We start from the raw sequence: 23,360 nt of genomic DNA on the forward strand, positions 1-23,360 counted from the left end.
TGAGCAAGGGGCCAGTCAGCAGTGGCAGCCAACAGGTAAGTGTCACGGCCACACTGACAGCACACTTTGTCACTGCTACTCAAACACACCCAAGGCTCCATAGCTGCTCACGGGACTTCACCTAGACACCAGTCGAGCAGAGGTTTGTACTTTTAAAAATCCTTTGACCTCCACATGAGATGAGGATAAAACATTAAGACGAGGGTGATGATCAAAGGAGAGAAGGAAGGATTGTCTGAGACTTCCCAGCCAGCAGGGCTCAGCACACACAAACTTGAGGTAGCCCTTGCACAAAGAGATTCATCACAACCCTCCCTTCAGCTTCTACCAAGCTCCTTTTTGAATCCTCTTCAGCCTCCTCCTGCAGAGGAAGAGGAGCAGCTGCCTAGTCAACACTCAATGGTGATGATGATCCATTGCCTTGGAGAGGGATCTCTTGTAGCACTTCTGCTAGCTCCTACCGCTATCCCAGCTGGCAGGCTGCAGTTTGGCAGAGGGTGCAAAGAACATCCCAAACCAGACTTGCTCTACCAAAGGGCTTAGCTCTCCATATCCCTCAGTATATCAGAAGTGCAGAGCACCACTCTTCTCTGCTTCTTGTGGCCCTTCTGACCCTTCTCAGGGTGCACAGGGAGGCAGGAAACTCATCAGGAGAAAGGAGATGCTCTAACATATACACAGAATTTAACACGACTACAGAGGACATAGTGGTTAAATACATCCTTTTCAAAACAAAAACTTGTGCTCTGCAGCTGGAAGTCTGATAAGCTTCCTCATAGCTTTGAGATCAGAGTAAAACTTTTTTCCTCAGGATGAGGAGGTCATGTTCTCCCCTACCAAGGGCTAGGCTTCTTCCCTACTAAGGGCTGAGCCTCCTCAGGTCCTATTTATGTTGCTGCATGATATCTGACAACTATAGATGGTGGGAACCCTACGAAGAGTTTCTGAGATGGAGCAATGTTCTGAAGAGTCACACAAAAATAACAGTATGACTAGAAGAGACTATGCTGGAACTCAAGAAAGTCTCAGGTACTTCTCACCAAGTATAAAAATGACCCCATTTTAAAAAGGCTCTTAATCTTTCTGCTTTTTACTTTGTTATGTTTGCTTAAGTTGTAATTTCCCATTAATGACAGACTTGGTCAGTTTTGCCTCAGAAGTAACTGGCTGAGGAGTCTGGAGCTGGCAGTGTTACTGCAGGTCTATATGCTCAAAGTGGGATGATGTTACATTTGGATAAAGAGCGAGCTCATAACTAACAACAGGTTGGAAGTCTGACAGCAGTAAAGCCATCCCTGCCTGCTGTCCAAACTGCAGGTACCCCTCAGATCTCTGGCTCTGCTGAAACCTTACCTGCTTTGGCAGCAGTAGCAGGTGGTACCAACTGCTGCATGGGCTCAGATGGCACAGTATTTGCTCTGGGAAGCAGCGTGATCCCACCTTCGGTGACATTCTCTGGGACCACTGGGAGAGTCTGGGTTTTCTCTGACACACCTGGGGAGAAATCCAGTTTGTCTGAAGAAAGGAAAGGTGTAGCAGCCTGAAAAAATGAATTATAGGGAACGTTATTGTAAGTGAGCCATTTTTCACACTTCTAGATTAAGAGGTATGCTGGTTTTTAAATAGTACATAGAGCAAACCTTCTGATTTATGTTACTAGGAGGTTTTATTCGTACACAGAATATCTATGGAAGGAGGACTGGGGAGGGATGTTGGGTTTTTTTGTGTATTCTGTGGTTTGGGGGTTTTTTGGGTTTTTTTTTTTGCCATGAGGCTTTGTAAGAAATGCTAATCATTTTCCAAGGTTCAGATGCTAAACAGGGTGGGCTATGGTCATCAAAATGAGGCAACCTAGAATACAACCAAAGCTATCAGTTCTCAAAATAATGAAGAACAGTAGGACAGGTCTAAATATAGTCATAAACCTTTAAAAGCCAATGACAGGAAGCTTGCGTGATGAGTATCGCCTTCATGTTGTACACACACAAACACAATACAATCATTGCCTCTTACTACCTCTGCTCAGATCAGAACTTGTTCATGTCTTTTTATTTCCTTACCACTAATGATGTTGGAAGATAAACTTGGCACAGAAAAGGGGATACCCTTGACCAAGGTATGACAAAATTAATAAAAAAATTTATGGTGCAGCAGAATTATCTAAAAAGTGTGCAGTTACATTATGTCAGGAAGACTGGCCGTTTCTGACAAAAGGAGACAAACCCTCCAGGTGTTGGTCACTGCAAGGGACTTCTGACAAAGGGCAACTGAACTTTTCACATCACCACCTAGAATATAAGATTTCCAGAGAAAATGGATTATTGGTATGTTTGGGATAATATGGCACATAACCCCCAGAAAGAGGATGGTCAAAGAGGAGTACGGAAACCTCGAGGAGGGACTTTAGCTGCAGCAGTTGTAATTTAAGAGAGTCGGTCTCTGCACCTCCCTATACTCCTCCCTCTGTATTGCTGAGGTCAAGAGAAAATACTGAGAGATTTTCTAACATGTGCACTGGGTATAATCCAAGCCAGATACTCAGTAAGTGAACAGGGAATAAGAGCACTGAAACTTTGAGATCTTAGCTGAGTAATATAAAGAATTGATTGCACACATATAATCCTTCAGACACACACCACTGACCAAGCCTGGGACTAGGACTGGATCCAGCTGCACCTAGACTCCTCTCTGAGCAGGACTTTAGAAAGCAAGGGGGTCCAGTCTGAACCTCGTGACCCAACGGGAGGGTCTCTCAGACAGTTTTTTCTGATCCTGTCCTTTTCTATGCAGTAAATAATCAGGTGTAGCCTGCCATGGAATCCTGTTAACTCATTCTCTTATATAAATAATATATATTGCCACTTCTCTCGTGCGAGGAAAGCACATCCAGGACAAACTGACAAATTGGCAGGATGACACTCAGTATCACCAATTATTTACACAGGCATGGAGTGAATCCCAGTCCCAACTTCCCAGAAAAGCAGGCTCATGGCAACTGGCAATTCTGGAGGAATGCATCGGCCCCAGGCATTCCCAGAGGTTGGATTCAAGGTCAGCTTACAGGCTTATTTTGAGTCTGATTGAAGCATTCCAGAAATAAGATAACAGTGAAAGGAAGGTGTGTATTTTAACTCCTCCGGCACCAGTCCCCAGAAAGGGAGACAAACCCCTTCCTCTCCGTTAGGGAGAAATTGCAGCACATGAAGGCAAAAACCAAGTAGTCTCCAGAATGCAATTGGACCTGCCTATCCAGAAAACAGAGGCTTGTTAGTGGATAAGTGATAATGGCACATACATTTAATTCCAGTTGATCCTCAAGGACAATTGGTGAAGTTTTTAATCCACATGGAAGCACAAATTTCAACAGTAACAAGATGCTGAGAAGTGGGGCATGCGATCTGGACAGCAAAGAGTTAAGATTACCAGCGTGAACAAGCAAGTGCTGTGCTTCAAGATGACAACGATGACACAAGGTAAATTTATGGCTCTGAAGACACTTGAACTTTTACAGAGAGTCCTTCCCCAAGATGTGAAGCTGTACCAATATATAGATGATATTCTGATTGGAAGAACTTCCCCTGAGGTGGGAGAAGCAGCAGCAGTGGTATGGCAAGAGCGTTTGTGGACCAAACCACCTCTGATGTAGGCAACTATTTTAAGGTAATTGAAATGACTGTTCAAATTACTGTGGGGAGCAAGGACACTAGGAAAGAGTGAGACCCAGTCTGGGAAATATCAGATGAACATCACCAAACAGCAACAACCAGACAAAGGAGACTCAGATGGATCTCGGGGTATATAGGGGTTTCAGACTAATAAACTGAACCATAAGGGTCAAATTGTGGGATTCCTATGGCAGAAGATAGCCAGCACCTGTTTGCACTTATGTGGGAAGGCCAACAACTAATGTGGACCTGCTTGCCCCCGGAGTTCAATAGGTCTCCGACAATATTCTCTCATTTGCTCAAAGATTACTTGAAAAACATTACCTAGAGGTTCTACACCTGTAAAATATGTAGATGATTTGTTACTTGCCAGCAAGACATGCTAAGATTGTTTGAAAGATACTCTTTGTCTATGTACTGTTTTAGCAGAAAAAGGTCATCATGCACCTCTGTCCAAACTTCAGCTGTGACAAAAGGAGGCTTTGGTAGTTTCTCAAAACTTTCTCCAGATTTTTAACCTTTCTCTACATTAAGAGAGCGCCTTTAGAGTCATGTCACAATACACTTCATGAACAGCCTTCAGTGCTGTCCCATCAACCCTCTACAGCTCTGCTAAAGGAGCACTGACATCACTTTCTCACTACAGTTGTCTTATCAGCTCCTCAACATCACTACTAGCTGGGCCTAAAGACTGACCCAGCTTTGGAGCTTCATCCCTTCTGCACTGAAAGAAGCAAGCTAATTCCTCAGCCTTTCCACAGGAATTTCAACAGCTGCACTAGCACAACGTAAACACCACACTGGAACACCTTCTCCATGTTCCAGTGAGAAAAATCAGCTCCCATCTACACAGGCAGTGAACAAAGAGAAAGCTAAATCTTTCTATTCCAGCTGAGGTGGCAAAATCAGAGTAGAGGTTTACAAAGTAGGCTTGGCCATAGATAGTTGCCACTGCAGGATGTGACATCTCAAACTTCATAAAGCTGCATTCACACGATCACTGCAAGACGGGGAACAAATTCACTCAGCTGTTTGCCACACACTTTAGGTGAACTCAAGGATGTACAACTTCTCTAAGACGAAGGGCATCGGCAGTTCGGTTGCCAGAGACCCTGACAATCGGCTAAAGCTTGGCACAGTGCTACTGTGGCTTCCATCTGCCAGCAAAACACAAGCTTCAAGTCTTACTGCACGCCCAAAGTGCAAAAGCATGATGATGCACAGTTATACATAGGTTCTTTCCATTTCCAGCATGCAGCACAGGCAGTAACTAAAAGATGCTTGTTAGCTTCCCCTACCAGAAGAAAGGAAAAATGGGAGATGAGCTTGGTAGAGTGGTGGTTGGGTTTCCTTAATTTTAACTTTGTAAGAACAGCCCAGCTACTGCCCTTCGTTAGAACTAACTGCAACTCTAGTGCATGACAGAACATCACTGTAAATTTTATCAGCTGAGCTCCTTATCGAACAGAAGAGTCTGTTAGTGATTCTTCTGCCTGTGAAGACAATCCTCTCCCCTTCAGCCTTTTCTACACAGTAATTGGACTGCAAGTCATTTGAGTGTTAGGGTTACATCACAAAGCAGCAGCCTAATTTGACTTAAAAACCAAAACAATTGCAAAGTGGACTCACCAGACTCTGCCTGCTTCCTGAGGGGCATACATACCTCTTCTTGGAAAGCAACATCAGGTTGTGCAAGAGGTTGAGTAGCTGCTTTGCTTTCAGATGTCTTCCCAGGGAACGGTGTAACCTCCGGGAGGGATGACAACCTCTCGATGGAGTCTTCAATGACAAAGCTCAATTCAGAGTTGTTTTTATTCAGAAGGCTTTCCACCTTCTCAGCCTCCCCTTTCTTTTCACCAAAGTTTTCCTGGTTATTTCCACCATCACCCACTGAAGAGTTGAAGCCATCTTCACCTGCCACCATCAGGCCCCAGTCAGTATAATCCGTGCTCTCCTTCTGCTCGTGTTTGATGCTCACCTGAAAGGGGTCCTGCTCCAACTCTTTATAATCATCAATATATTCCGGTATCTCCTCAAGGCTGGGTTCTTTTCCAAGCAGAGACAGCTTCTTCAGACTACTTGCTTCCTCAGACGGCTCATTCTGGAGTCCCACCATGCTTGGGATCACTTGTCCAAATCCTAGCAACAAGGCTGGCCTCTGGGAAGGCCTCAGCACAAAAGTAAGATAGGACCTCACAGTTTCAATTTTTTTAGGTTCACAATTCTCTATGTGTTGGCAGTTCACGATGTAACAGCGTTGTTCAAACACCCAGGCCAAGTCACAACCAGAGAGGTCACAGCATGCTGCGATGCAGTCAGGCACTGACAGAGCATGAGGAACTCGTGTAATTTTCGTAGTTTCTAAGTTGGGAGATATTACTGCACCCGAGTACGTGGCTCCTTCCCGGCACGGCTCACCACTGGAACCTGAAACAACACCACCAACATAAGGCACAACACTACAACCAAGTCATAATATAGTTTACTGTGACCAAAACTGGCTTATCACAGGAGGCAAGATAAAGACGAGTGGTCCTCTGTGTAAACAAACTGATTTCCTTTCACTAATGTCATCATCACTTTTTTTCCAGCATGTTCCTTTGCAGCAGTATTTGTACTTTGGAGGATCTCAATATTTTTCGCAAAGTATCTCCTACTCCCTTGCTACAAATACATAAAGAGATTAAAGTGAGTTGCCAATATTTAAAAACCAAAACAGGGAACATGAAAAAAAATTGTTGAGGTACCTCCGCTACCAGCACAGTGTGCAAAACTTGTTTTAAAACAAAGCTCAAATAAGACGTTGTAACATGTCACTGTTTCATTTGAGGGAGAAGGCAGCAAAAATCTACATAGGAGAAACATTTGCCATCTCACTTGAACTTCAGGAAGAGTCCCTCACACTAATGTAATTAACTAACTGGGCTTAATATAAAAGCTGGATCAAATTCTCAAACTTTTGCTGCTTTAGCCATTAGTTCACGTGAAACCCCCAGAGCTTACTCCAGGAGCATCTTTCCTCTCTTTGCAGGGAAACTGTAGTCTTTTAGTATGACATCAGAATTATTTTCATAGCACACCACAGACTGAGTGTGAAGTGTTTAAATCAAGCATGAATCAACATAGTATATATCTCAGTCAATTTTTAACATCTTTTCTAGGTGTTTTTTTTTTTCCTGGTTATAACTGCTCTTCAGAATTCCTCTCTCTCAAATGCAACTTGAAAAAAACTGTTTTTTGAAGCATGATCAGATAAGTAAGACCAGGACATTTTTCTTAAAATGATTTTCGATCAGACTTGCTAACTCAACCAACGAAAACAAGATATCACCACTCTGGAGCTAACACAGTACTGGAAGACAACGTTGACTCTGCCTGTCTTGGACACCATGAACAAAGCTGTCTGTTGAGTTCTGGCAGCAGAAACATCATCATTCACAACAGGTGGAGAAAAAGGCAGCTTGCCTAACGGATTCCAGCTCCAATCTGTCAAGCTGACAGACAGGAAAAATGGAATCAAGGTGCATGCACAACACCTGTGACTGCAATTACCAACCAACTCATCTTTGCATTTTTGGAGTGGTTAACCTCAGAACAAGGCAAGCCAATACGAACACGTAATACAAGAAAACAGAGTCAGCCAGGAGAATGATATTATATTTGCAGAATATAATGCTATTATATATTGCATTTCAATAGCAGATTAGAATACACCTGCTCAAGATGAGCGCTAGACTGAATTGATTCCAAGGTGTTGGATTCCTAGTTGCAAAGCAAACTGTTGTTCCTGTGGTGGAAAGCAATGTCTTCTCTCTCTCATAGGAAAAAAAAATAATTTTGGATGAGTTCGCATAAAAATATACGCCGCTTTCATCAACGAATGGATATAAGCCAGTGAAATGAGACTGGTGTTATAAGGAATATCTATGTGGAGAAATTAGGAGCTGCATCCACAGGTTTGGGAAGTCCATCATCCGGATTGCATGAGATGCTGAGTGACAAAGACATGGTACGTGGTATACATGGCACACCATCTATTGCCATATCCAGTTCAAGCCTCCTGAGAGGCACAAACATTAGTCAGTGGTAGATAATCTGTATCCTTTAGGTGATCTGCCTACTGTTCAAGCTTTGTTTTTCATTGCATTTGGTTTGTGCAGCAAGGTTTTGGTAGTCAGGGGGTGAGGGGGAAACAGACTGCAGGGGTGGCTTCCTGTAAGAAGCTGCCCCCATGTCAGACAGAGCCAGTTCCAAGAGGAACCCACAGCTGGTAGAACCTCTGTGATAATACATTTAAGAAGGGGTAAAAAACACTGCAGAATAGCAGCAGCCAGGAGAGAGGAGTCAGAATATGTGAGAGAAACAACCCTGCATACACCAAGATCAGTAAACAAAGGGGAAGAGGTGCTCCAGGCATTGAAGCAGAGATTCCCCTGCAGCCTGCGGTGAAGACCATAACAAAGCAGGTTGTCCTCCTGCAGTCCATGGAGGTCCACAGTGGAGCAGAAATCCACCCTGCAACCCATGAAAGGCCCCACACCAGAGCAGGTGGATGAGCCCTGAAGGAAGCTGTGACCCCACAGAGAACCCGCATTGGAGCAGCCTCCCAGTAGGAACCACAGCCCTGAGGAGAGGAGCCCACACAGAAACATGTTCTCTGGAAGGACCTGTGACTCTGAAGGATCCACACTGAAGCAGTCTATTCCTGAAGGACTGCACCCCTAGGGAAAGGACCCATGCTACAGCAGTTCATGAAGAACTTCAGTCCATGGGAAGGGCTCACACTGGACAAGTTAGTGAAAGACTGCATCCTGTGGGAGGGACCCACGCTGGAGCAGGGGAAGAGCCTGAGGAAGGGGCAGTAGAGATGAAGCATTATGAACTGATAGCAACCTTCATTCCCCATCCCCCTGAGTAGCTGGGTGGAAGGAGTCAGGAGTGAAGTTGAGCCTGGAGAGAAGTGGGGGAAAGGTGTTTTTAGATTTGTTCTTACTTCTAATTATCCTACTCTGATGAATTGACAATAAATTAAATTAACTTCCCTATATCAAGTCTGGTTTGCTCTTGACTGTAATTGGTATGCCATCTCCCCGTCTTGATCCGTGAGCTTTTAATCACATTTTTCTCCCCTGTCTTGTCAAGAAGGGGAAGTGATGGAGCGACTTGCTGGGCACCTGCCAGCCAGACAATATCAACCCACCACATTCATGAAAAGCAGTCAAACACTAGTAGCCAAAAGCCACCACGCACAAAATAAAAACCATAAATGGAATCTAAACAGGAGACAGTAGCCTTTTGACAAAGCAGAGCATATTCTTCAATATTCTTCCAAAGATATCCACTAATGAGACCATTTCTCTATTCTCTCAACAATGCAATGTCAAGCCTTTCTTATATTAAGTCAGCCTTCTTGTTATCTTAAGTTAAAAGAAGTGGTAAGAAAGCTTTTTTTTAAACAACAAGTAGCCTTTGAAAGCACAAGCTTCTGTGCAGAAAAAAATGGCAAAATTAACATCTAGCAAACTTCTGAGCCTGAGCCAATTCACCTCAAAGCTTGCACGAAAAAGAAGGCTTTTTGACTTAAAGGTGAGCATCTACTGATGTATTTCAGCAAATGTTTCCTGGAAATCATCAAGTACCTTCCAGTTGAGGTACAGTTAATATTAGTTGGATGCAAAATACTGCAAATTATTGAGACAGAAATAAATAAATACTAAAGTAAGTGATACTACAATGTACTAGCCCTTAAACACTGTGTGCTGGTACCTGAGATACAGGGAGAGGTTTGGAATACAGCCAGCAGTCTGAGTGTAATGGTCTTGTTCCCAGACAAAGAGACAGTAGAAAAACTGCAACTAAAGAACAAGACTTTCTATATGCACATGGAGGATATTCTAGCTTGCTAACAGTTAACAGCATTATAGAAAGCATAAAAATGTGACATTCTCTACAGCCAAAATTCAGTATTTATTGCACGTTATTGTCTTCTATTGAAGCTGCTGTGTTTTTTTCTGAAGATACTGGCATGGATGTTGTAGTAGGTACTCAGTACCTCACAGGAGAGCATTTTATTTACTTGCAAAAGACATACTTATCGTTTACTACAGCAAAAAAAGCCCTCAGCTCTATGTTCTCCTCAACAAAAAGCTTCAAGCTGCGAGATCCCCAGGGATCTGGGCGAGAGCCCCATTGAACCTGGCTCCAAACAGCTGCTCACCACTGCCTGCCTCCCTTGGATGCACTGCCAGCTGTGAAGCTGCACCTTACACCAACTATTTGCACTGAGGAGTGACAAGATTTCCCAGCTCGTGCCTTATTCATATCTCATTCCCACCTGCACACACACACGCTCCAGGAGCACTGGCTTCACTTGTTCTGCGACTCAGGTACACAAGAAGTAAACTCCTACCTGTGACTGCCCATAGCAACAGGCAGAGAGCACCCAGTCCAAACGCCATGCTGCACCAGGAAGGCAGTGACAACAGCTTTTCCAACCAGCTGTGCAGAAATTACATATCTTAATGTCTGTTTCCTCTAATACCCTGCTGTGGCCATGAAGCACTGCAACAGACACAGGAAAAAAAAGGTCAGATGCAAGCATTAATTAGAATGTCACAGTAAAAGTCAATAGACAGGTTAAATACAGGCTTCATTATTACTTTCTGACTTTGCGATGGATGACATAGTACATCAGGCAAGCTGAAGATACAGAACAAATTACCTACCTGGAAATCTTGTCCTCTGGAGATGCAGAAATGCCCAGAAAGATCTGCATGCTTGCACTCCTGTACCTCAAAATCCACAAATACTCTGTGTCTGCACTTACCCAGACCCTGAATTTGCTCTGACTTTAAACAGAAACTATATCAACGCCACTATCTTGGCATGCAATCAGTATGAGAGAGCTCCTACCACACAGACAGGGAGCAACAGAGTGCAAAACAGTTTGTGCTTTACTTTGTTGCCTCAACTATCTGATTAGTTCATAGGTTATCTGTGATAAGCTTCAGAAGAGGGTTGGAGAATGATGAACTGTCTTCTGGTTTTGTAAAGCAATCGAAACATAGATAAGCACCCAAAACTGCAGTGTTCTAAAAATCACACACAGTATTTGCTTCTAATTAAGCTCTGCTCTACTGCCCAGAATGCAATCTGGCAAAGCATTTCAAATCATAAACCTTAACACTGAAACAAAGTGTTAGCATGCCTTTCATGTAAACTACTAAAACAGTATGTATGCTAAACTGCTGAGCTTGCTTAATGCTGGGCCTCTTGTAAAACCACGTATTTGCAAGATGTCAAAATAGGGAGAATCTGCTTTCCTGATAAAGACTGTGCTTTGCTTTAGTAAGGAATGGAAGAAGGTAATACCTACCTAAGGACACAAATGACGTTGTAAATACCCTTAGCTGACTAACTCCAGACCACGTTATTTTTCAATCTCTTGGCAGGTGACAGTCTTTTAACCCTTTTGCACATAGTTCCGACTACTGAGGCAACACTGGTTATGTTAAAGGAAGATAATCAAGGAAGTGTAGATAACGAAGCTGCTAACAAGCATTCTTTCAAACTTGCCGTCCAAAGTATGTAGAAAACTTCTCACTGCACAGAAGGAAGAAAAACGGTCAACGAACAGACAACTGAGGAAGACTATGAAAGACCACCAAGGCAGACAACTGCGCATGCAAAATGGACATTTATACATATTAATGATGTCCAGGAAATCTCATGGTTAAGTAAGTCAGTTCTCAAAAATTTCATGAATACGTATAATTGTGCAACATATAACCTCTACGATTTTGCGACTCTGGCGGAGCACTCATGGAGGAACAATCCCCAGTGCTGCAATAAAGAATACCTGCTGAATAGTCTCGTTGGCTGTTCACTTTCTTTGAATCAACACTATGCTCACCAGCCACACACAAATACATGTTCGGGCTGTAGCAAACACACACTTTGACAGAAGACTGGACAGCAGCTTGGCAAGAGTAATATTCTTACATTCTTTGGATATATAAATATCCAAACATACACATACATATATGTACACACGCACACAGGCAACGAGATAAGGCTATATACATGCTCAGATATTGAGATATTTTAATTATAAAGCTATATATGAGCTCAGATATACATCTGATCAGATATTGAGATATTTTAATGATATTATAAAGCTATATATGAGCTCAGATATACATCTGATCAGATACTGAGATATTTTATTGATATTATTAAGCTATATATGAGCTCAGATATACATCTGATCAGATATTAAGATATTTTATTGATATTATAAAGCTATATATGAGCTCAGACACATATCTGATCAGATATATATCAGATATTGCTAAACGCACATGCACACTTAGGAAAAAAAGCAACTATTTGATCCTTCAAATGTAAAAATGCATAAAAATACATATTTTACATATGTATACAGTAAGTCTGTCTGCACATTAAATATCCAAACACGCACACGTTCCCCTAAGGCAGCTCGCCGCTGCTTCTCCCGCACACCCCACGTCTTCCCGCACACCGACGGGGGAAGGAGGGGGAACTCCCCGCAGGGAGGGGGGGGGGTCACCGCTGTCCCAGTCCCACCAGCATCTCGCCACGACGCTCCCAACGGTGCCGAGCACTCCTTTCCCGGGGCCCTCCGCACCGGGAACGCGCTCGCCTGCGGCGCGGCTCCGCGCTGCGCTTCCCCGCCTGCGGGGCCGCGCCCGGACCGCGGCGGCGGAGGGACCGGGCGGGCGAGAGCCCCAGGCCGCTTCCTGCCGCGGCCCGACACGGCCCCGCCGGCCTCCCCGCCGCGGCGGGTGGGAGCCGCACCGACGGGCAGCGGCAGCGACCCCGCGGGAGGAAGGGGAGCGGTGGGAAGCGGCGCGGGGATGGCCCGACTCCATCCCGAGAGGAGCGCGGGGGCTCCTTACCGGCAGCGAGGCGCGGGAGAGACGCCGGGCGAAGCGGGCAGGAAACGCGCTGGCAGCTCGGAGCGGCGTTACGGTGCACGGGGCGGTGGTAATTCCCAGGTGGGAGGCGGCGGTGGGAGGCGGCGGGCGGCTCCGGTTCCAGTCCCGTTTCCGCCCCGCCCGCCGCCGCCCCCCGGCGCGGCGCGGTGCCGCTGCGGCAGAGCCGCGTAACCTTCCGCAGGATGGCATAGAGGTGGGGTTTGCCTTCCCAGGGACTCAGGGATAGGCTCCGCCTGCTGTAACGCCAGCTGAAAAGCATTAAAACTTCAAAAGGCCGCCGCCTTCTTCTGGGTGAATGTTGATCCGGTGACCTCCAGCTCCCTTCCCATCGCTGATCGGGCAAAAGCCTTGAGAAGATGCCGTCACCCAGGACAACCAACTCGCCGCCAGACATCCGGAGGCGTTTTGGTGTCTGCCTTTGATACGCACCCCGCATCACTGCCAAACGGTCTTTCTGAGCAGCGGTGCAGTGATGGGGAAGCCCTGGCCTGAGGCATGGCATGACTTTGTGTCGTGGGTTAGGCAGCTCCGGCAACCAAACCCTACACAGTCGCCCACTCACCCTCCCCCAGCCCCAGGGATGAGGGAGAGAATTAAAGGATAAACAGGACACCTGTGGGTTGAGATGAGAACAATTAAATACAGATGATTTAATACACAGGGTAGATGCTCACCACCCCCTCATATGCGAAGCCCGTCTCGTCCCGAAGCTGCAATCCCGGATGGACACAAGGCCCCGAAATAGAGAGGGGCAGAGAGAGAGTACTCTGAGAGTGGGAGTACTGGGGGAGAGAGGAAAAAAAAGGCAATAGAGCAAAAGCGGTGAAAGAGCCAAAGCGCAAAAGCCCTTCTGTCCGGCTGACCCTCACTTTTATACTGGGCATGACGCTGCATGATATGGAATACTAATTGGCCAGTTTGGCCTCAATCTTAAGTTCCACCACAAATCACAATGGAAATCATGGCCCCCTTGTCCCAGCTATGCTCCCCCCTTATCCCACCGTGCCTCTGCACTCCGGCACACTGAAAAGTCCTTGGAGTTTCACTTCCAACCACAAACATCAACTTGCTATCAGCATTCTTCTCAGAGTGAGCCTCGGAGTAAAATCAAAACATGGAGCTCTTCTAGCTGCTAAAAAGAAGAGCTAACTCTGTCCCAGCCAAAACCAGGACACTTCGGCATGCAGAGAAGTTCCTCCCATCCCAGGGGGCTGGCCTCCCAGGCACCCTGCTGTCCTTGCCCCTCTCACCTGGTGTGCTAAACCAGCTGCTCTGAAGTTTTCCATGTGACATTTGAAAAGGAAGAGGTCTGGGAGATATGCTACTTTGGTTACCAACACTTAACCTTTGTTATATTATATTGAGCTTTTCTGAAAATACCCATCTCCCATCTTAAATAGGTAAAAAGCTTGATCTGTTTCTGTTTCAGAAGAGAAACGGTGTCATCGTGGTCCATTTTTATAACCATATCACTGTATTGCTTATAGTTATAGGGAGTGATGGAGGGCTTGGAGCAGAAAATCCAAGCTGTTTGCCATTAGCCAGGCTGAGTTTCGAGTGGTTTTGTATCTCATAGTGGAACTTTGCCCTGAGCAGAGTCTTTCATGTAACACTCCTTACTCTCTTTTATGTTGGAGAGCTGCTTGTTGAAATTACGTGTCAAATATTTCTTACATAAGCGGAGTTGAACCAAAGGTTCATCTAGGGCAGTACCCTGTCCTGTATCATTGCCAAAAGTAAATGGTTAGCGAAAAATACACATGACATAGAATCACAGAATCACAGAATGGTTTGGGTTGGAAGGGACCTCAAAGATCATCTAGTTCCAACCCCCCTGCCATGGGCAGGGACACCCTCCACTACACCAGGTTGCCCAAAGCCCCATCCAACCTGGCCTTGAACACTTCCAGGGATGGGGCAGCCACAGCTTCTCTGGGCAACCTGTGCCAGTGCCTCACCAACATCTGCCCAGCATCTAGCTATATTTGGCTCAGCGTTTGTGAGCTGATTGGGGTATTTCTGTACCTGTGTATTTCCAGTCCCTAGGTACCCAAGTTCCTTTTCAACCTGTGTTAGCTCTTAGTCTCCATACCATCCATCTGCAGGAAGATACAGAGCTCTAAAGCTTAAAAAAGTTACTGTCAATAATATGTTGTTAATAATATGAAGAAATGACTATAAGTTTCCAGTTTGAATTAAAAAAAAAGTCTCTGTATAATTTGTTTTAAATATTGCAGTTTATAAAAGGAAATAAAGAGATGTCCGTTGACAAGAACAGTTTGAAAAAATCACAAGAAAGAACAAAACCAATTCAAGATTTTATTTTAGATACTTGATACTCAGAATTTCTAGAATGTAAGGCAGAAAATGCACATCCATTAAAAAAAGAAAACTTTCTCTTTCATGGGAGGAAAGATACTATTTATTCAGAGTCATATTACAGCCGAGAAATGTGCTCTGTTATTTCAGACAACAACAATATTCAGAAGGTTTTTTAAAATTATATTTTGCTTTGTCTTTTTAGGAGTAAATATTATAGCTACTAGGATGATATAATGTGCTGTAGCACACAAACAATTTTTGAGTTTTTACATAGTAAGTGATTAATTTTCAACAAGTTGTTTGTTTTTATGGAGTCACATGTCTGAGAAGTGTAGGTATTCTATTTTTTCAATTTGAAAAAAATGAAAAGCTCAGAAAACTGTGTTCTAATAAAAATACAGGATTTTATTTTTTAATATATGTATGAACTGCAAAATTACAAACAGCATCTATTTTTCACGTGCAATCTGATGTACATCTTGAAGAGTTCAGTTTCTGAGCACAGTTCAATTGTTTCAGCTCTGTATTCTCCCCACGGTTCAGATACGTAGATACATGAATGTCTGCATAAACCTTTTTGCAATTTTGTCAGCAGAAAAATGTTAATCTAGGTAAGTGCACTTCCTATTCTGTGCCTTTTTGTGTTTATAGGCAGTTTTGTCTCACTTCCTCAGTTTACACAGTGCAGCAGACTTTTGCAAATATTTGTGATCCTTTTTAACAAGTAGCTCTCCTACAGCACAGGGGTTTTCCCTGTTCCTAAGGTAATATTTGCCTTAAATATAGAAAGCATTCTGCTCTGATTCAGTTTCCATTGGTCTGAGTTGGAATTCTATTTGAGAATAATATAGTTAGGATAAGGATATTTCCATCTCCAGTGCCTTATTTCAGGGGATGTAGTTGTGACATAGACATTTTACATTTGATAGCTCTGGTGAGGTTCCTCTCTTTGTACAACAAAATTATTGACTTGGTTACCTCAAAGAACTCCATTGATAGTGCCTTCAGGATTCAAATGCTGTGTCAAGCAGGATTAATTCCATGTAACTGCAGCATGCAGAAGGATTGTACCCTTGCAATCTTGGCTTGTAGCTGCTGTATTTTATACCAACTTGTATCCCTGGCAACCAGTGGTGTGGAAGAAAAGTGCCAGAGTCACCTGAGTAACCATGGAGACCAAAGCAATGTTTATGGGTAATTGGATAATCTAACCTACCTACATGACACAGGAAATATTTAATACCTGGAGGCACTAGCTTGAAATTAGTCATTTTAGTCTAATTAGTCATTAGTCAATTCAAAGCCTTGATTTGGCTTTGAAATAAACTATTTATTCTCCCATGTCGTTCAAGAAACAAGTTTTTGAAGGACTAAGAGTAGCCAAATTATGTAAAGTACTTTCATAACAGAAAGTGCTATCTGTTGCTGTTTTGAGTAACATGCTTGGATCAAGACTTTTGGCTGAGAAATGGGGGAAGACAGTCTGAAAGAAGAAATCTGAAGATCCTCTGGTCTGTCTGGTCTCGTCTGCTCTCTGCAGTTGCAGCAGAAAACTGCAACTGGTTTCAGCTGCGCTTGGAGAGCTGCCATGGGAAGCAAGTCAGTGAAGTCCCGTTAAGAAAAGACGTTTAAGTTAGTTTTTACGGGGTACTTTTACCTCGGAACAACACAGCATCCTTGCAAAAGGAACTGGCATGGAGCAGGGGGGATCTAAGACTCGTTGCGGGAGGCAGATTCTTTCTTTCTTCACCTTAAATTCTCGTGCTTCATCTTTTCTACGGGTCTGCCTTCCTCGCTGCACGGGGGAGTATGGCAGGGACAAAGCAGAAGGGACTGAGCTTATTGCAGGGAGGTTGATGTGCACGAAACTGCCTGTGGCTCGTGGGGCCAGCGAGGAGGAGCATCCGAATGGGAAGTGTAAGGGCAGTACGAGGCATAGAATCATAGAATCATAGAATGGTTAGGGCTGGAAGGGACCTTCAAAGGTCATCTAGTCCAACCCCCCTGCAAGGAACAGGGATATCTCCAACTAGATCAGGTTGCTCAGGGCCTCATCCAACCTGGCCTTGAACGTCTCCAGGGATGGAGCATCCTCCACCTCTCTGGGCAACCTGTTCCATTCATGCTGGGCAAAGAAAAGAACGCAAATGGCAGATACTCACTGAGAGAACCCTGGAAAGTAATTGCAAGGAAAGGAGAACGCTTTGGAATAAATGACGATTATATCTCATCAAGCTTATTGCAGGAAAAGTCACCAGCACTGATTTAGGGCACAGACAAAGCTGCTTTAAGTCAAATAGAAAGGAAATCACAGTCAGGGACTTTTACAACAAGAAGTCAGATACTGAGGTATCTAAAGCCACCAAAGAATATGTGATCTAGTGAACGTTGCCTGTGCTCTCCTCAAAAATCTTTGTGGGGTTTAGTTGGTTGTTTGCTCTGAATCTTGCTGGCAGAAGCAAGCACGACCTGGGAATGGGATGCAAGGCAGGTAGCCTGCAGAACTCCCAGCAGCTCAGGTGATCACAGCTGGCTCTGCAGGTGCGTGACAATGACAGCCTATTTACACATTTAACAGATTTAATCTGTTTATAAATTGTTGGGCCATGGCAAGAGGGGTGCTGGGTGGTAGTTGAGACCATGCCATGCATCCCTATTTCAGTGCTAGACTGAAAAACCAGCATTAGGTGCTGCCCTGATCCAAATGTGGGGAGACAGACTGATTGCACCATGAGGCTCCTTATGCTTCTTGTGGCTCTCTCTTTCTTCTCAGTAGATCTGCTCTTGCAAATTGAAGGCAGCTGCATCTGATGGGTCATCAAAAACGGGTGATCTAGTGCTGCTAAGACTAGCTGACCAGAAGTTATAAAGAGCAAGCTTCAATGTGTCAATACAGCTTTGATTCTCTGTAGAAGAAAGGAGATGATGTCCCATAGCCTTGAGGAAAATTGGAAGCAGGGAAGTAAACTGATATAGGATTTTAGGAAACATCAGAAACCTCAGCTTTTTCTCAGAAAACTATGACTTTTTATTCCTTTATATTTACACCAGTACAGAAGAAAATACAAAACTGCCACTTAAGAAATGTTTTTGTTCTCTTTTTCATCTAGTGTTTATCTATCATTTCTTAAAAAAACCCCAAAGCAATCAACCAACAACCCAAAATGCTATCATGTCTTCATGGCAAAAATTTCTACCAAGGAAGCAACAAAACATGACACACTTGTGTGATAATTCATCTAGCCAGAATGTTCTCCACTCTTATTGCTGCACTAGGGGCTCCTAACAGAAGAGCTGTGTGCACTATAGTAAGAGTCTTTACTTTTCTCTTTTGAGCTCATGTATGAGTCTTCAAGTCTTTAATATCAAAATAGAATAAGATAAAATCTGTAAAATGGCAGATAAAGGCAGCATAACTTTTTATCACTCAGGGGATGTGAATACCTTTTTATTTTTTTTTTTTTAAAAAGCTTGTATATGCGACAGAATCTTTTGATCTTAAAAAAAGTAAATGAATTAATAGCATGAGGGTTGGATTTTCAGTCTGGTCAGTCTAATGTTCAGAGAGCATTCCAGAGAGTCAGTTCCTAACTGACTTGTCTTAAAGCCAAGCCAAGAGTAATTAGGAGGGGGAGGAGGGAAGGGAATATTTTGAAAGGAGTTTTTGACTCACTACCTAGTTTTAGCCTTTAAGATATATCAGCTATGTATTTCAAATGCTTCTTCACAACCATACTATTTGGGCAGGGAGGGGGAGAAGAAAGAGGAACCTATTCTTCCCCCTTCTCCTCCTTGCCCAGAAAAAAGCTTCTAAGAGCTGAGGCTTCTGAAAATTGCACAGGTGCTTGGACTTAGAGAACGTATTTCTTCTGCTTTTTAAGCCATCTTTCACCCACAACAAGTAGGAATAGAGGAATGCCTCTACAGAAATCAGTTTGCTCCCTTTGCACCTCTTCACTGGGATACTGGTACAGATGAAGTCTATCAGAAAGCTGAGCAAAACAGCATGTAAGTGGTAACTTGCTTATGCAAAGGCTCAAGCTAAAATTAGACTCTCTTGAACATTGGGGCAAAATACATATTAGAGAATATTTTCAGTGTTTCTTCCCTTTGCCATCCATCTATGAACCTGATTGCTTTTCCCTGCTGCCTTTCCCTCCCTTGAGAGCAGTGTTAATAATATTGACTACTGCAAGAGAAATGGAAAATGCCAAACTTTGTTCTTTATGCTTCCTGGTTAAAAAAAATAAAAATGAGACCAACAAAGTCTCCATGCTAGACTGTTAGAACAAGAGTTGATCTTATAATTCCTATGATGCTTAAAACTTAAAGCTGATATCAAGCAGTTATCAAACTTAAATCTGATATCAAGATTATTTCACTTGTGGGCTTATAAAAGAGAAACTGGATTGCTATTAAGACCATGAAGCTGCCATAGGCTCATCTTCACTTTTACAAGACTGAGAATGACTTACAATTTTTTTAATAGTATTTGGTTTTTTAGCAAATTACAGTAAATATTCTGTGTTCCGTTTATGGAACCCTGTAAAAAGATACAATGCCTGATTTTCAGAGCTGAGCGAAGATCAGTTAGATGCTCAGTGCAACAGCACCCTCTGCATCCCATGATTTTAAGCGCACCTAAGTGCATCCCGCACTGATGTCAGGTAACTATTAAGAGCAAATTTTAAACGTAAGAGTAATTAAAGAGAGAATAGAATGAAAAGGAGAATCAGTTTGCCACTGGGAGCCTGTTATCCTCCTTTGTTTCGGAAAAATAATAATCCAGGCAAAGGAATTGAGGCAATATAATTCATGCTGGCTTCAGTAAAGGATTTGGTATAACGTTTGGTGGAAAAGTCAGTAGTTTACAGAAGGTGGGAAGTGGGATGGGCACTTGGACAAGGGGTCTAAGGAGATACAAGGGTGGGTTTTGCTGAAATGAAAGCAGGATGCTGGAGGACAATTACTTGAGAAATTAACTGTGTGCAGTAGTTTGTGAAATTCGGACACGGGGGGCACATGGGCAAAAGGCAAATGTAGTTCTAGACTATGAGACATAGTGTTTCTACAGAAATAAAAAATTTTAAAGTGCTTTACCCTTGTACAAAACACTGCTAAAACCTTCTCTGGCATATAGTTTGTAATTATTTTTTTTTTAAGTAACAGTGCAAAATCAAATTGAAACAATGAAAGAAAGTATAGTGAGAAAGGAGGAAAAATAGCAAACTTGTTTTCTGAGAGAGGAGCAAAGGCATGCTTGCTGTCTCAGTTTGATTTGATTATAAAATTTAAATCTTCATGTTTAAATAAATTACTTATTACAAGTTTTTTTGATTTTTTTTTTTTTCAAACCAGAGGACACTTTATTTTGACTTTACTGTAAGCTGCTCTGAATAAGAACCTGCAAAATTTACCATTAAGAGAAAATGAGGAAACAAACTTCATTGTTACTCCCTCTTAGTAAAGTTAGTGTTTCACTTTGTGTTTTTCATGGGGAGGGTAAAGAGAAAACCTCATGGCCATAAAAAAGGCAGAGAAGGCATGGAAGTTTTCAACTAATTTTTTTGACCCACTGACTTTGGTTAGGCAGAAGAGCAGTTGTAGCTGTTGCCAGTGTTTTCTTCTCCAACGATACCCTTACCACAAGTGGAGATTTTTGTTGAAGGGTCTTCTGTAAAGCAGTATTCTGGGACCACCAGTTTTATGAAGTGATCCAGCTCTACGGAAATGAGTTACCTGTATTTTCATCTTTGTGGACATAACTAAATAAGGTACTGGGCTTAAAGTTCTACTTTCCAGCCTTGATATTTCACTGTTATATGGGCTTGTGTTGGCGTAACTTGATTGAAAGAGAAGAGTGTAAACTGCATCGTTTTAAGGAACTTGTGTATTTGCAGGCACGTCAGGGCTTATCCCAATTTAATTATTTCAACGTACAAAAATTCTCTATTTAAACTGTGTTTTGATGATGGCTCTCTGTGTATGTGTGAGGAATACAGTGATTTTACACTTTATTTGTTTGTCAGTCTCCAAAAGGGATGTTTCTGGGATTTTTTTTTTTTGGACTGAAGTAGCAGAAGCTGTCAGAAAGGTTTTGCCACTTCATTCAGAGCTGGACATCAATAATGTCCATGTCTCCACTGCTGCAGGGTTGCTCCATTCCCAGCGAGGTCAGAAATACAGCAGTTTTGAAGATGCAGCTATTATTTAGAGGAACTGTTGGCAGGCCATATGGTGGAGGACTTGGGTAACACTCGCAGTATTTGTTTGCCTACTCAATATACATAGAGGGGATTTTTCTGGTCGTTGTTAATTCCTGCATTCTTTTTGAATGTCATCTGATTTATTTTTTTTAAGCTGATTTTGTACACCCTATGCATTTTGAATCCAAGCTTTCAGACCCCTTGTTCATTTTCCTAGCCATGCTCTAAGTCTGGTCAGTTTGCTTTCAGCTGTATCTCTACATTCTGTTCGAGTGTTTTAAGGGGAAGCTCACAAGGTGGTGCTGTATCGTTTTCCATCTCAGAGTTGGGATAACTACTCCATGGTGTTTTAAATTTCAGTAGAAAAGATTCTGCCTCTAAGGCTGTTTTCTGCCTATCTGTGTTTTTCTGATGTTGTTATTAGGGTTTGTTTTGATTTTTTTTTTCTTTTTCTTGGAGAGAAGCCTCTGGGAACTGTTTGTTGGTACAGATCTACAAGGAAAGGGGTCTCTGAAGTGGTATATAAGAAAAGTTAAATCAGGTTGTGTTTGGGATAGACCCAGAAAACCATATTGATTTATCCTCTCTAGGTGTGCTCCCAAATACATACTTAGTACTCGTTCACTAGTGTTACTTTGAAGAGGGGAAGCATTATATTGAGTAACTGCACAACAGAAAGTTACAATCCAGCCAATGAAAAGTGATCTGCACATTTGGATGGCTGTAGGGTTGAAATTTTTTAGGGGGAAAAAAAATGTGGACAGATTTTAGGTTGAAGTACTAGAAAATGCTGGGATAACCCAAATACTTTTAAGTGAGGAAGTAAAGAATTTAGAAGCTCTGATCACCTGGGTCATAGGGAAAGCAAGAGCAAAAGGTTGAATTGCTGCAACACATCCGTATTTTGAGAAGCTTTTTCCTCTCTTCTCCCCTTACTTAATTTTTAAATTGTTTAACTCCATGGGTTAATTCCAGTACACTTTATCTTATCAGTTTCTCACCACTGTGTGTTGGATCTGGCTGAGATGGAGTTAATTTTCCCCATAGCAGCCCTTACAGTGCTTTCTACTGGTAGCTGGCAAGGTGCTGGTAACACACCAGTGGTTTGGCTTGGTGGGAGCCTCTCATCCAGCCAAGGTCAGCCCACCACATACTGCCACCATACCCTCCAGCTCATCTGATTTGTTCCCAGCATCTGGCATGGCCTTTTACAGAGGGTGCTGGGGCAGTGGTGTAACAAGAGAAGCAGACAGATGCTGTGGGTGTTGCAGGGTAGGTGAGACCAGACTTCCCAGCTGGAGATGCATGGGGATGGGGTTATGAGGCAAAGCAGCCAGTTTGTGGTGGGGGCACTACTTGACCTTGTCTGAGGGAGGGAGGGAGGGTGGAAGATCTGGTGAGGCAGAAACATGAACCACTGCAGGCATGAAGGAGTCCACTCCTTGGTGTCTGGTGAAAAGACCATGTAAATGCCATTACAATAACTTTTGCAGAGCCAGAGAAGGTACCTAAGCAAGAATAACCCTCCTGTGGTCAAGCAGGGCAGGTTGTTAATCTAAATTCTTACCGAGCATGGCAGGTAGTTAATCTAAAAAGGAGGATCAAGGGAAAAAAAATAACTTTTGCAAAATAAATGTTTGACAAAGGTGAAAAGCTAATGTCTTTCAAAGCCCTCTTCAGTACACTAGTTCTAGTACATTTAGTAGGAGGGTAAGGACAGAAAAAGGGTATGTCTACTCATCTTCAAGCTTTTTGTGGGCTGTATATTTCCAAGCAGTGAGTAATTACCCTCTTGCTGTCCTTGATCTGTGTAAAGAGGGAACAGGGACAAGTATTTCAGAAACTGTAAAAGCTTTGTCTTTCAATTATCCTTGCTGACAACATGGAGTGCTCAAAGGAGTTGTTTAAAAGCTAAACGTGGCTTTTACAACTTCCAGAATTGTCGTGACAGGCTTTATTGCAGTCCTTGTCTTGTATTTTTTGAGGAAATTGAAAGTTAGCAAGCACTTCAAAAACTTTTCTGTCCTTCTCCCAGCTTCCCTCCAACATATTAAATGGGATGTTTGCTTGTGCCTCAAGAATGCTGTCTAATCTGATGAGTGTTTTGAGCTAAGTGCTTCCCTCTTAACTCTCCAAGCTCCTTTTACACAAATTAATTCAGAGGGGAGAAAGTTTCTTGCTGTTATTTTGCA

The 23,360-nt window shown here is 43.1% G+C and overlaps 1 protein-coding gene across 3 annotated transcripts in view; it reads right to left on the bottom strand.

The window, feature by feature from the left end:
* KIAA0319 (KIAA0319 ortholog) overlaps positions 1-10,123 on the bottom strand; it is a 34,323-nt gene extending 24,200 nt beyond the window's left edge. For all 3 annotated transcript variants that reach the window (XM_009990333.2, XM_086608956.1, XM_086608955.1), the window contains exons 1-3: positions 10,075-10,123; positions 5,329-6,092; positions 1,354-1,540 (exon numbers count right to left, since the gene is read on the bottom strand). In XM_009990333.2, the coding sequence (XP_009988635.2) occupies positions 1,354-1,540; positions 5,329-6,092; positions 10,075-10,123 (1,000 nt within the window). The remainder of the gene's footprint in view (positions 1-1,353; positions 1,541-5,328; positions 6,093-10,074) is intronic.
* Between the last annotated feature and the right edge of the window lie 13,237 nt (positions 10,124-23,360).

Source organism: Tauraco erythrolophus, chromosome 3 (assembly GCF_009769465.1).
Source record: "Tauraco erythrolophus isolate bTauEry1 chromosome 3, bTauEry1.pri, whole genome shotgun sequence".
Lineage (NCBI taxonomy): Eukaryota > Metazoa > Chordata > Aves > Musophagiformes > Musophagidae > Tauraco > Tauraco erythrolophus.